The following is a 14,870-nucleotide window of genomic DNA, read 5'->3' as shown; positions in this document are numbered from 1 at the left end:
GGACAGCCAGACCCTGGATCTCTTTTCTGCTTCAAGAGTTCAGCAAGACAGATCCCTCTCTGCTTGTCTAAGATGGACAGAGCTGTTACGTACCATTTTGAACAGGACAGGGGAAATGCTCCACTTTCTCTCTGTTGCAGTACCTGAATGATAGGAAATGCAGAAGTGCCTGCTCATCCCCAGACTGGTTGAAAGGCAAATTGCAATTGAGATTCTCTATTCCTCCCCTCTGCTGCATAGTTGAAAGCCTTCCACTCCAACGCTGAGCCTGCCATCCTTCCGGAAAGGGAATGACCATTATCTGACGTTTGTAAGCTACCCTGAGTTCCTGAGCTGGATGTACCTATCTCCCAAAGTCAATCCCATAGAGATCCATCACACAAATGAAGACAGTAGGTCAAGCAAGGGTTTGTCATATTTTAATGACATTAATCTTTGGTGTTTCCCTCGTTAGCACTCACACTCTCCCCGTCCTTCCTCCACAAACCTGCTAGGGATGGAGAGTTACAAACGAAAAGGAAAATCACATTTGAGACTAAAAACAGAATATCAGAGCCTTGATTTCTCCACTAGAAACTACATGTACAAGGTCAAGATTTCACATGCAACACCTTACATCACAGACCCATACCTCACACCCTGGCCTGGAGCTCAAAGACATTTCCTGCCCCCTGCCAAGGAGGTGCAGCTCAGTCCTGGCACCATGAAACCACTGGGATGGCTCATTCATGTTAAATGTTGGCACAACTTATGAACTGCATCCTGACTGGAGAGCAGTAGCCCCTGTCCCTCTATTCATCTACATAGCAGCTCTGCTTAGGTTCCTGGCAAGTACTAACCTAATTTCTAAGAAGGAAAGATCCCCACGTGTAAGCAGTTCCCGAGCCATGAAGGTTTTGATGAATCCTAGCTCTTCCCAGAAAAGACCACAGCACAGGACTGTGTCCTGGAAGACTCCTCTGCTCCAGCAACAGCGCTGGAGCATCACGCCCAGGTTTGCACAGGAGGGCTGCCAGTCTCCAGAAGGATGCTGCAGGCCTGTTTCCCTTCACTCTGCTGATCAGCCCCTATGCATAAATGGGCAGGAAAGAGGAAAGGGGAGAAGCATTACAAAGAATGACACTGACCAAACTGCAGGGTTGAGCTCAGGGGATCCCACACGACTTCAAAATCTGCATGGAGTACAGCCAGTATTGTTTATATTCCTGTTCTTATTCAGCAGTGGGAATGTTGGAAGTTAAGATACTATGCTTTCTTGCCCATGGCTTCCTCGCAGTTCTTATCCATTGCCACTCACCCAGGACATAGAAACCCTCTGAACTACCAACATCCTGTTGGAGCCACATGTCCCTACTCTTCCAGCTTCCGGCCAGCTGTGAGGTACAGGTCTCTGCTGAGCAGTACAAGGGTAGCACCAACACACAACTCATTTCTACCTGTTCCGCGACTCCCCACTGGTGCTGTCATTACTATAGAAGTTGGTACTGTCAGGAAGATGGTTATTATTAGTTAGGTCACTGTATTCGATTGGTCCCTCAGTGTCCATGGAGGGCTGGGCCTGCTCCGGCAGGTCCAGGTCACCAGTGCCTCGTCCTTCACTCCCACCAGAAGATGTCCGCGGGCTCAGGCCGTGCTCCGACAGCTGCATAGACTCTGAAAGGATCCGTCCCTCCAGCTCAGATGCCAGCTGCTGTGAGGTGGACTGATGTGCTGATGTTCCCTCAGCTCCAGTGGACTCCGCACCAGTCTGAGAGCTGCGGTGGATCCGGTGACTCACTATGATGTTGTTGCCAAAGCCACCCATGGACGCCATGGTGGTGCTCTGCTCCCGCTGCACCACAGCAGTCATGCCACCTTCTGCCATCAGCCTTTGTATCCTGCTCAGGGCATCCTCCCCACCGGCCCCGTATTCTGGACCTTCACCTGCAAAGAGAGAGCAAAAGCAACTTTGGTGCATCAGGCAGACTAAAGCACCAAGAAAATGCATGCACAATGTCACTGAATAACAGGGCACGTGTGCTGGGACAGAAGACAGGCTTTGCTCCAGTGGAAGTTCAGTATTTCATTTCTGTAACTTTCCTTCAAATGCCAAACAAATGCAGTGCCCTTAGTCAAGAAGTCCAGTGTGTAGGTTCCTGCTCTCCCCAACAGGTATTTTTTCGAGGAACATCTCTTAAGGTTTTTGTTTACTCTCCCTCAAACTTCCCCTCATAATCTGGTTGTACTGAGCTCTGAGGGAACCACTGTCAAATGCCTCTGAAAAAGAAAATCTCTTGGAAAAATAGCCCATGTAGATTAAAACCCACAGCAGGAACATTCAAGCCCAGTTCTGTTTTTCACCATTCTCCTTTTGCTACAAACCTTAACCAGACCGTCTGGGGAAAACAATCAGTAATCATGAACTGCCAGAATCATTCCACAGTGGGATCCTGACGATTCTTATTAAAGAGATAAATCTCACTCCCAGCTCCATGAAGCTATCACAGTGCTGATTAGAGGAGGAGAAAACCACGAGCTCTCCTGGCACCAAAGAAATCAACACAAATGTCAACAAGGCTAAGATGTAGGCTGAAGTTAAAACACAACAAAAACCAAAATGCCACGCTGACTAGGAAGACAAAACACCTGGGACTGTGGGATAGAGATCGTGTCTCCAGTATGGGAGCTGGGATATTCAGCACAGACAACACCATGCTGCTGTAGATGTTATTTTTTGTGGAAAAAACAAGATAGTTAAAGCTGTTAACATTTATGCAGTCAGTCGGTGACAGCTTACTCCTTTTATTCTCTGTCTCAGTGGTATTTGCATCAAATACCATTGACTTCCTCCACCACAGAGTATGCCTAATTTCTTCAAGCAAGCCTGCTGACATACTGCCCTGCTGTAGAAACACAGCAGATATTAAGGGCAAGCTTAATTCTCACAAGCAGAATAAGTCCTTTTCTGCTAGGAACGTAGCAAGTCTGCTATATCAACCATACATACAACAATTACATAGCTCCTTGATTAGGGCATTAGCGAGACTGTGGAGACACCAGTAATCACATGAGAATTTGGAGCAGAGCCCAGAGGATTGTGCAAGAACACCGACTGTGCAGAGCATGGCCAGTAACTGCAAGCAAAGAAATCCTATCCAGGATGTTGATGCATGAGCTAGGAACCAGACTGACCAGCACAAGGAAGACCAAGAACAGAATAAGGAAGGATTGGAAGGACTGGAAACTTCAGTGTGAAAAACATGAATGCCAGGTAATATTGGAACATCAATCTTGAGCAGGAGTAAGTGGAAGGTTTGAGAAGCATGGTTTTGAATTCAGTCGCTGCTGCTTCCTTCTGGGGACACAGTCATAAGCACTTCATTACCAACCATCTGGTCAGGCCAGACAGGAAGCTTGAGAAAGCCAAGATGTGCAACCTGGTTGAGAGGAATGCCAGCCCACCCTACCTACACAAGCCCTGGAACAGCAGGTACTGTGCTCTTGACAGATCGCCTGCTATAAGCTGGCCCATGCAGGAGTGCTGGAACTGTGTATCAGCCAGGATCCCCAGCCGATACTCCTTAACATTACAAACATATGCTTCACAAGAGGAGTCCATGCACACAGCGCACACTGCAGCATCTCCTGCTATTCCCATCCCCTTAATTACTACACGTTATGGCTGAACTGCCAGTTAAGGCACATGCCTCCTCAGAGAACAGGCCAGGGCTGATGCCATAGTAGGAATTGGAAGGTCAGAAGTCCTCAGACTACAAGAACTGAGACACAGACATGCTGGAAATGCCAGAAAGACAGATTATCGAAGGCCAGAAGTCAGCTTTACCATTCAAGTGGCCAAGAAGCACCTCTACTCTGGGAGTTAGGGAGTTGTCCTCTCCCCTTCCCACTCTCCTCAGGTTTCAGTTTCAGCTGACTGGATCAGAGCAAAGCTTCCTGAGCAGCGTGCCTTGTGCTGAACAACAGCACAGATTCATATAACAGCCTATTTCTACTGTCTGGTGACTCCCACACATGTTCTTCACCATGCTGCCAAGGCAGACCACACTAGTTCTCCATGCAAGTGAAATAAGCTAACTTTCATTTAGTGGACATTCAGGCTACATACCCAGGCACTTACCCAAAACAGCAAGTGACCTGAACCCAAACCCAAGGTCACCAGAAATTCCAGCTTGATGTAGTGGTGTGAGCTGACCCACTAATTCAGATGCTCAAAGATAAAAATAAAAGCATTTTAAAATTAATTCATGTAATGTAGAGGGAGAGGAAGGGGAGGGTCACAGCTCTGCCTAACCAGCTATGAATAACAGCATCTCCCTTAGTGCCAGAATAAATACTACCAGTTACTTTCCTCCCCAGCCTGCTCAGAAGCATGCTCACACTCCCTGTCTGAGGTGGCTAATTCGAACAGAAAAGGCACAGCTGCTTTGACTCATAACCAATTTCTTAACAATAACTTACCTTGGTGATTGGAAGAGTGAAACTTATTTTTCTCATTAGAGTTTAAAAATTGCTCTATAATTTAATCCCAAGAGAGTCAGGTACTTGAAGTACTTAGCACTGTAAAGGCTTGCACAGTACCTGAAGACTATTTTTTTACAGGGAGCATTTTTCAGAGGGCTTTAAAGAAAAAGTGAACTTTGCTGTTCTGTCGGGCGCGTGACACACTGTACAGATCTGCAGCTCTATAGGACACGCTACATTTTACAGATGGGCAGGCAGATGAAAGGTTAAGGGACCTGCCCACGTTTCTGCCTGCAGAATGAGAGGCAGATCTGTAAATAGAGCCCTGGTGTCCCGGTTCCCACACTGATCACAAAAAGTCACATCACATATGACAACAGCATCACAGGAACGTGTTCAGCTAATGCAAAATGGTATGTTTCTCCATAGCACACGTGAGGCACAGCTGCTATCGGGGTATTCCTGCCCATGCAGTCCCTCAGCACGTGTTCCTAATGTCTCAGATTAAACGTATTACATCACAGCTAGGCACACTGACTGTGCTCGTAAGTGCTGCTTAGGCATCCTCAGGATGCTCTGTTTATACCAGAAAACTTTCATCTGCGTGTGACATTTCTTCACTATTCTTGGTTTAAACAGGATGAAGCCCTTAAAGTGCATGCTGCAGCCTCTGTCAGAAGTTGGACATGCTGGAACGGTGCACTGGCCAGTGAGTTTAACCTTTGTATTGCATGAAAGCAGTCAATGCATTCCTCCTTCAGAGACAGGCAAAGCAGCAATCCACTGACAGCAAGCCTTCTGATAGCTGCAATTTTGGCTCGTAACCGGAGCCTACTAGTACAGTGAGCATTTAGCTAGGTGAATTTTAAGCCCCAGGGACAACAGAGATGAAAGAAATTGAGATGACAATCGCCACTCAGGTCTTTCTATTAGTTTTTGGAAATATTGCTTTCCTTAAAAAAAAAAACCAAAACAACAACAACAACAAAAACCAACTGGATTAACTTGAAGATGTATCAACATGTGGCCAGAGATAGCATGGGCACATAACCAGACAGGTTTCCTGCAGTACCTCTTCCACTGCTGGCAGCCAACATCGCTCACACCACTCTTCACACATCCAGCAGCCTGAACAAGTGTCAGCCACAGCTTGACACAATCTGGACTGGGAATTACATTTTCTAAAGGTTAAACAGAGGTCATTAACACTCATAAAGAATTTTGCTGGTTTTTGAGTGAGATTTCATATGCCAGTTGAATACAGAGCCGTTCCTCATTGTGCCCATTTGCAAGGGTAAACGTTTACATCATGCCCCAAAAGACTGTGTTTAATTAAGAATGCCTGAAGTTACAGCTCTACCACAATTTCCACTACATCTGTCAGCTTAAGAGAAAGCAGGAGACAGTTGAAACACTGTTCTAGGCATTTCTCAGTACCTCTCCTAGTTTTTTTCCTAAATGTATCTTATCTTGGTTCACGTGTGGCTGGTGAGCAGAACTCACAAAGCAGCTATCAACTGCTGTATAACAAAACCATACAGACATTAGAGGGATTCACTTCTAATAAAGTCATCATATACTCATTCCTCCAAAGGAGGCAGAAAGATAATCAGAACAGCAAAGTCCCCGCAGAGCTTTGCATGAGAAAAGGAAACTATTTATACCACCACAGAGCTTAATTAGATTTCTGATGCAATTCTGCATACTTTTTTTTCCTTTGTACAGTAAGCACACATCTGCAAGAAATGCCGTGATCCAGAATTCCCCACAGCAGCAGAGCTCACACGCCACAGGACAGAAGCTCACTCCTGGGGGTAGCACTATCCTGTTTTAATCTTTCTGGGGAGACATTCAGGGATTTTTATTTTGTTTTCTTTTTTTCTTTTCTTGTGACGAGGTGATAGATAAAACGTTCCTTTACGTTACTCAGAATCACATCTGATTTACCCATTTTGCTGTGTATAATACTTGCTAAGCCCTTACACAGTGATTTACATCTTCAAAGCCCCATACAAAACACTAATTAATCTTCACAGCCCCTTGTGTGCTGTATGGGAAGATTTATTCCCATTTGGTAGATGATTAATATTTTGCCCTAGGTTACACACTAAGTTAGTGGTAGAACACTTTCCCTCCCCCATGCCCTTCTTTGGATGTCCCTGACATCAAGATCCTGATTACAGGAAACCTTGTTTGCCTTTCCACAGACAAATACTTATGGCAGATACAATGGGCAAATTTAACCATCAGAAAAGCAGCACAGCACCCAGTCTAACTTGATTGAATGCACTGGGAGAATATGAGTTTACGATGTTAGAATAACAGTAACCTTAATGCCACAGCAAGATCAGCTGGGCTCAAGCTATACATGTATTTTGCAACTTGCAGAAGAACTGATCAACTACATAGCATGAACACCGGAATCGTCATCAGAGCACACGTCCACACTGGGAATAATTCCTTTGTTCTGAGAATCTGTATACCAGACAGGAGAGTGGACAGCCCATTTTGCAGATGAAGCCACTTGTGTAAGGGCACACAGCTCCAGTCAGAGTTCGCATCAGATGTAGAAACTGTTGCTCTTCTTTGAAACAAGAGACAGACTACAAGTCTCTGCCCTTGGCTTGCTACCTTACACTCCTTTTCTTCTGAATACTCTGTTTCGCTGCATTACAGAGAAACTGTGCCCACAACACTAGTAAGGGATATCTCTTCCCCACCTCACTGTCTAGTTACAAGCCACACTCCAGATCTGAAAATGGAAAGGTTATAGAAAATGAAGAGAAACCTTTAGATGATTGCAGAACAGCAGCATAGGGAGGAAATACTGAAGTTCTCTTTTAACAGAGCAGAGAGAGGCCCCCACACCTGCAACATCAGCCATCACTGCCATGATGCAAGAAGCTCCCAGAGCTGCTGCACGCTGTGTCCTGTTCTCTGTCTGCATACCACATTCAGTGGAAGCAACAGTTCCCATAAGCTCAACATTTGTCCAGACATTCTGTGTTCCAGTTGAATTCACATGTCCTCAACTGCATTAATGTTCTAGAGAAGTTAATCCTAGTTCTGCTGAGATTAGCAGATAGGAAACAACACAGATCAGGAATTTGCAATTTAACATTAAGCAGAAGAGCCAGTCAGCGAAACACAAAATCTTATCACACGTGCTGGATGCTGCAGAGTGGGAACTGTGGAAGAGTTGCATGCCAAAAGGCATCTTCCACGATGTCAGACCACAAAGCATATGGATACGGATGTCATGGGGCTGCTCTGCACAGTCAAATGGACTGTCATAAACTCTCAAAATTGCCCCTTTAATTTTCTCTGCCTTTCCCACATACACACAGTCCAACACCAAGCTTTCAGAATTGGACCCAAGTGCTATGGTTCAGCACAGAGACAGGAAGCCTGGACAAAATTACTATGCTTTCAAATTATCAGTGATTTGTTATCATAAAGGAACTGCACATCAGCTGCTCAAAGCTCTTTATATGCTGATAATTTCTCCCACACTGGGAAACATTAGAGATGTTTTCCAGTAGCTGAGCTGGACATTCATCACAGCTTTCATTAATCAGACTAAGCAGAATACTCATATCTGCCTTTGTGAGAATTAATTTACAGTATGTTATTTTGTATTTCAAGGCTGAGCTTGTGAAGCTTGCATGGGTTTCAGTGCAGAGGTTGAAGGACCAATTGCTAAGGATGATCTTCAGCAGTTTGCAGCCCTACCGATGGTTACAGTACAGAGTAATTTGTGAGGAGTGATGCCAGTACAACCAGCTTTTCTTGAGATCGCTGTGTCTTTGTACAGCTGATTTTACCCTGTGAAAGCACATGAAAAATACTTTTCTATTCATATGGACAAACTGCCATGATCATCTTGGCCTGGCTACAGGTAAATTATGCTGGAGAAATCTTTGCTGAAGAGATCTAGAAGTGTAAAAAATGTGCCATGGGATATGGGATCTATATGGAAGTTCCTCACCCAGGAGGTAAGTTCTGTCAAATAAATAAGCTCCTCACCTTCCCCAGTCCCTGCAGAGGTGGATTCCTGCTCCTGTACCTCCCTCTCTGTCTGAGTCTCGGCATTCTGCAGCTGAGGCGCCAAGGTCTGGGTACCCTGTGAAGTCACAGAGGTGGGGGGGTTTCGGGGTTGTAGGCCTATGGCATTCATCAGGCCCATGTCCCTATCTGTCCTCCACGTGGCTCTGCTGGTTCTGAAAAGAGAGAAAAACAAATATGATCATAAGCATTGGAGGTAAAACATCCCAGCAAGATGGAAGCATCTACCTGAGCCTCTTCCTGTCTCCACTCCAACCAGGCAGCTTCCAGCCACTGCACAGTTTGGGGCTGGAGTGAATGGTTATCTGCACTTAAACACAGACACATCCTTCCAGCCTCAGCTAGCTGGTCTCTTGAGTTTTAGGCTAAGAGAGTCTTTCAGTCTACTCACCCTTCCACAGAAGCAGTGTGTCTGACAGGCTTAAATATGTATTCCTGCAGTACCACAGCCTGCAGAAGTATTCGCTCTCGGGGTCACTGAGTTCAGTTGACAACACAAATGCAGCGCAGAACCATAAACACACATACCACCTCCCTCTGCAGCAGGACAGTTTCTGCTCCTAAGGGTACAGCCTGTATCCTTTCCCTCATCTGGACCCCCTAGTTTGTCAGCATCACACATGAATGCACTCTGGCAGGCATTTCTGCTTGTTCCAGTCAGACAAGAGAAATTCTCTGTTCTCCAAAGCAAATAACAGGAACCGCCTCAAGGCTCATTAGCTTCTCAGAGAAGAACAGTTGAAGTGTATTCAGCTACAAAAGCTGAATATTGGTAATGCTTGGATGCTCTTTCCAAAACTGACCTCTGGCTGTAAGTGCTGGGAATGGTAAAGAGTTTCTAGGAAAGGCTGCCTCGTTCACAGTCAACATTCTTTCGCTAGTTTTTGAAATCTGTCTTGCTTTTCTTACCCTCTCTCAGGAATTTGTTCATTCTCAAGCAGTGTTTCTGCCTCTGATGCTTGAATCCCCTAAAGTGGTAATGAAGCTCCCACCTTTCAGGCTGCTCCTTAGCCCATCACACAAGACTGATATACACTGTCAAAAAAAATGCAAGTAGTGGCAATACCCGCTCATGGCAGACAGAGAATCTCTGCTGTTTATTGTTCATTTTCAGCCAGACAAAGGCTGTAGGACAGCATAAACACCAGCTCTTAACCTCCTTGGGATCCTGAAGCTCACAGTTCAGAAACAAGACTTCAACACTTTTGACGAGACCGGTGAGCTTAAGGAGAAGCACTTTTCAATGGGGAAAAAGCATGGTACTGCACTATCATCTTTGTATTTAGGATAACTAAACACATGTATGCGTCATTAGGTAGAGCGGATGAAGCAGCCAACGGGGTTCTAAAGGGATTCAGCTTTATTTTTAGAGTTCAGTCATGAGAAACAACTGTCCCATGGCTAGAAACCAAAAGGATGAAAATCATTCACAGAGGCCACCCAATGGATTTGCACTTGTCTCTACAAACACCACATTGCTCAGTTATCCTCCAAAGGAACCATTAACTTAGCATAGCATCTTTGATGCTTGAAGCTCCACATGTTCCTCCTACACCTTGCTCAAGGATATTACCAAGGCAATAGATGACACATGTACTTCACTATTTCCAGCAGCACTTTTGGGCATCTCACTTTCCAGAAGCATCTCAAGTGGCCTAACACAGTAGTGTGAAAGGAGACAAAAATTGTGTCTTTAAAGCTGCTGGTACAAAGGGAACAAATGGCAAAAAGTGATGCTTTCAGATGTAATGAAGCCAATAGAAAGGATCAGCTTGCTCTAACACATGTCCAGGAGACTCACCCAGGCCGCTCAGTGCTCCTGCTGCTGGAATGCACAGTGAAGACATTCTCATTCTGCTGGTCCCAGTGGTATTCAACTCCAGAGTTTAAGGCCCTTGAAACACCAAAGAAAAAATTATTAGTGTGGCAGGACACTGTTTCAGCAAGCATGCATTACATCACCACAATGTGGAGGATGGTGCTGATTCCTGTCCCACAGAGAACGCAGGTCTAGCTCAGTTCATGTTTTCATTACAGGGGTTCATCATCACTTGCAAACACCGAGTATTGTATTACCCAGATAGCTCTGGAGTATCCCATTCATTTCAATTCAACATTAGTACTGAAGCACAGCTATATGAGCAGAGAGATTTTCAGGAAATGAAGACATACAACTGTGTATAAAATCAGGTTACCATACCTCCAAGTGACTAAACAAAGAATTAGAATGGAAAGACCAATTCTCTTTGTGGTGTCTGCCAGCGTTTCCTGCTCTAGGTAATGCTAAGTAAAACACTGCTCTGTATTTGACAATTAGTTTCTTTGTTGGTTCTCATTCTTTCTACCTAAAAATAAATCCCTACGCAGCATTCCCACTGACGGTCACTGCAGAGCAAGGGCAGACTCAAGAGGAAATTTTGGTAAGTTTCCACAAAAGAGTGTGCTGGATCAACTATATCTGTGCCGGAAAAGTCCGAAACTAGCATTTTACAGCAAATGTTACTAAGTTTAGCAAAACAGCAATGCTCCAACAAAGTTTCACAGTGCATTGTCTAAGACGATATGTAAATCCAGGACTGGCTAATCACCTCACAGGAACAGGCAAGGTCAACAGTGCATTGCTATTCACCGCTGCATTGCTGAAGACACTAAGCTGTTGTAGCCAGGATGCTCTAAGTACCTCCTACAATTTCTGAGGTCCAACAGCAATTCAACAGGAAGAAGATAATAGGGAATTCCAACTTATTCCGTACCACACAGAAATAAGAGGCCTTCTAGTCACTTAAGAGCATCCATCTTCTATAGGATCAAAACAGGTGACTATGGGATTTGATCTAGCCAGTAAAGAAGCCCTGCCTACATAAAGTGCAAGAGCATGGACAAGACTGTAGTTATTTCAAGCCCAGGATAACAGAAAGAACATTGATATAAGCCTAAGGATCATCTGTCATGCTCTGTAAGCCTCCAATCACAGGATCGATGCTGTGGCAAAAGGAAAAGAAGAGAAGGAAGTCCTGCAAAGACAGAAGGGAGCTGCATGTGAAGGGAGGGACACACATCACTCCTCAGGTAGTCTGAGAGCATTCACCCAGTCTGAAAGGATATAGGACACGTTGTTGGTAGCCAAGGATGACTGAGGCATAAACATAAATACAGTGCTTATGAGTAAACATGAAAACACACATCCTCCATAATGAGATGTCTCAGCAGAACTGCGGTAAGACTCCAGTTCAGACAAGGGAAGGATGTTGCACGTCAGGTGTGCTGCAATGGCTAAGTGTGCCGACTGGAGGCCTGGGGCATGGCTGCTGGGTGACAGCATCTCAGGTGAGGGCCAAGGGCAAAAGTTGTAGAAAATGAGGTCAACAGAACCACGCACAGAGTCTGCAGAAGTGATCATTACAGGCTCTTTGCCAAGCTAGCCCTGCACTGTATTATACCCCACGAAAGCAGCTGACACGGAGATGCTGATTTACATAGACTTCAGAGTTTACTGGCAGATGACAATCTACCACTGCACACATGCCGGTCCCTCTCTGGTTGTTCCATCCTTTGTACACCAGAACCTGACACACTCTGCTGCCTACAAAGCGACAAATCCCTGGGTAAGGAACACTTTTTATCTTGGTAGTGAAATTTTCCAGAAAATAATAACCTCCTAATTATTGGCAGCTGTTGTACAATAGAGCCAAACTGACCCATGCTCTTCTATCTCTCCCTTCACACTTTCATGCTCTCTGAAGTACAGGCATGGTCCCCACAGCCACCCATGACTGACATTCCACACCTACACCCTGTGCGAGCCACTCGTTTTTCTCAGTTTCCACTTCCAGAAACCAGGAGATTGCAAAATCTTCCCCAGGGCAAATCAGGAGCTGGCAATCCTGCATTTCTCTCCTTCCCCCAAACACCCAACAGCCTGTACTACGCAGAAAGCTCAACACATACACATTTGAGTGATTCATCTTACTTCTAAGGGAGCATCATGATACCAGCATCGTGCTGACACACAACGCGCGAGTAAATGCTCCTGTCCGTTCTCCCACCCATTCTGCAGATGCTCACTGTCGTACAGTCAGGTTCTTGGATAGGAAATCCCAGTTCAAATCCATGCTGTCAATTCACACCTTTCTCTGGACAGTGAAATCAATAGCCATTCCGCTGAATACATGACTTAGCACGCTACTTTTAAATGCTGCCATTTATCAACTATATTTCACTGCCAAGAACCTATTAGCTGCTCATTTACTGCCAGAGAGCCGAGGACTTTGCTTTTCTTTTGCAGGAGGAAGGCCTGTGGCAGTTGGCACTGCAGCTGCCTTTGCTGACTCTGACATTTAAGCCAAGGTCACAAGATTCGGTCATGATGGGAGTTCAGCATCCTCACCACCACTTTAACCTGTTTTTTTAGCCAGAACTAAGCATGTCTACCAGAAAAGCCAGAAAACTGGCTCAGAACAGGCAGTGGGCAGTAAGCATCCTCACTGCTACCTGTCAGCACTTTTCTCCCACCAGGCCCAACCAAACAACTTGCTCTTTCCCAGCTCCACCTCTTGTAACAGACTTCCAGGTGTAAAGCCTTTTGCATGATCTTTGCTTTCTCTTGCAAGCGTGTACATCTCTCTGATGTGGAATCCACGGCTATAAGGTGGGTATCCATCTACAGCCTTAGGATGACTGTTGGAGACTATGCAAAGGATTCTTCAGAATGCATCAATATGCAGTGGAGAAAGCAAAAGCCTGAACCTACTAGAGGGAGTCAGTTGGGCAGTATCATTTATACAGAGATCACCACCTCATGATTAGCAAATATTTAATCAAGGAAAAGCCACTATTTTATGGGTGACAGTTTTTTGGCCCTGTCTGCATCAGAAAATTGATCAGATATCTGTGCCTTAATCCAGCTTAAGCACGTAAGACGTGACAACCACAATTACTTTGGTTTAAAACATTTTCAATTAAGCTTAAAGATTTACACTGGTTTAACCACACCTATTTAAAACAGTGCAGTCTCCCTTGGCAGAAAACCTGAAGGTTTTTTTTTACGCCCTTTGCAAAATATTGCTTGATTTTTGTAAATTAGCAAGCCTTTTGCAGCACGTTTCCCAGGAGATTTGCAAATCAAGGCTCGACTATTCATTTCACAGAAGAAGAGCTTACACTGGAGAAATGAATATTTTTCAGGAAGCGTTTAGCTTTTGCTCTATCAAACTCCAGGCATGGAAATGCTGGAAGCCCTTTACATTTTCCAAGGCATAAGGTAGAAGCTTTGTGTAGCATGGAGCATGTTGCCTCTTGGATGTGGACGCAATAAGGAGGACATTCATTGCCGAAGGCTTCCGGGTGAAAAATTGCAATTCTCCACACTGTGTCAGTCATGGACAGTGAAGTCCACTTAGGCAAGTTCTTATTTTTTTTTCCTTTTTATGGCTGTCTCTAAACCCTCACTGGAAATTTCCATTAGCTTTGTCAGATGCAGAGCTGCTCTCTGACAGGCTTTCCCAGCAGAACGAGCCTCTGTCCAGCTCCTGTTATTAACGAGCTTGAAGAAGATGAAGGGCACAGACTTGCATGCTTTGCTGAGAGCTGAATAAGGACTCTAAGTGGTGCCTGCTAAGTACCAAGTGGCGACAACTTCAGTAACAGCCCCTCCTCCTGCACTGGGCTACGTAGCTCACATGCAGTCCCCCGAAGAACCTAGAATCAAACTCTAGGAGTTAACGATGAATTCACACGTAACGAGAAAGAAAAGATGAAACACTACTTATAGCAATGTCTTAAACAGTATTTGAAGAGTAAATCGAGGCAGCAGCAGTCAGCAGACACTGACAGACATCTGGGTAATGGCCCAGCTGGTATATCCAAAATCAGGGGTTGAAGAGAAGGAGGATTAGGACAAAGGTTCTTCAACTCTACCATAACAATAAAGCTCAGCATCAAGATAGCAAAACAAAGAAACCATTTGCAGGTAAGTTACGGATGTCCAGAAAGGCAGAAATAGTACTTGCTTACTGTCCTTTCACTTGAGTCATCCCCCCTAGTGAAGAACATACAAACAATGGCCAAGTTCTCTCCTTCAGATGCTGCCACATGGAAAGACTCAACAGTAGCAAATTCGTCTACTACAGCATTGAATCAATTTCTGATTAGGGAACTGCTGCCTGCAATCCCTCCCTACCTATGAAAGTATCAGTACAAACCCATTTCTATCACATAAGCTTCTGGCAAGCCCAACTTGCAACAGACATACTGCACTGCAAAGCACTGCAGCACACAGCCAGGTGAATATCAGATTTTCATGCTGCCAGTGCTCACTTCCTCTAAGTTAGTCTTTAAAGCTATTT

General features: G+C 45.0%; 1 protein-coding gene across 3 annotated transcripts in view; it reads right to left on the bottom strand.

Annotated features, from left to right (window-relative positions):
• Window positions 1-397: 397 nt before the first annotated feature.
• AMBRA1 (autophagy and beclin 1 regulator 1) overlaps window positions 398-14,870 on the bottom strand; it is a 120,630-nt gene continuing 106,157 nt past the window's right edge. For all 3 annotated transcript variants that reach the window (XM_015864396.2, XM_015864395.2, XM_015864397.2), the window contains exons 16-18: window positions 10,328-10,420; window positions 8,488-8,681; window positions 398-1,923 (exon numbers count right to left, since the gene is read on the bottom strand). In XM_015864396.2, the coding sequence (XP_015719882.1) occupies window positions 1,433-1,923; window positions 8,488-8,681; window positions 10,328-10,420 (778 nt within the window). In that variant the 3' untranslated portion in view covers window positions 398-1,432. The remainder of the gene's footprint in view (window positions 1,924-8,487; window positions 8,682-10,327; window positions 10,421-14,870) is intronic.

The sequence above is a fragment of the Coturnix japonica genome, chromosome 5 (assembly GCF_001577835.2).
Source record: "Coturnix japonica isolate 7356 chromosome 5, Coturnix japonica 2.1, whole genome shotgun sequence".
NCBI classification, from domain to species: Eukaryota; Metazoa; Chordata; class Aves; order Galliformes; family Phasianidae; genus Coturnix; species Coturnix japonica.
This window is presented reverse-complemented; position numbering and strand designations above follow the sequence as displayed.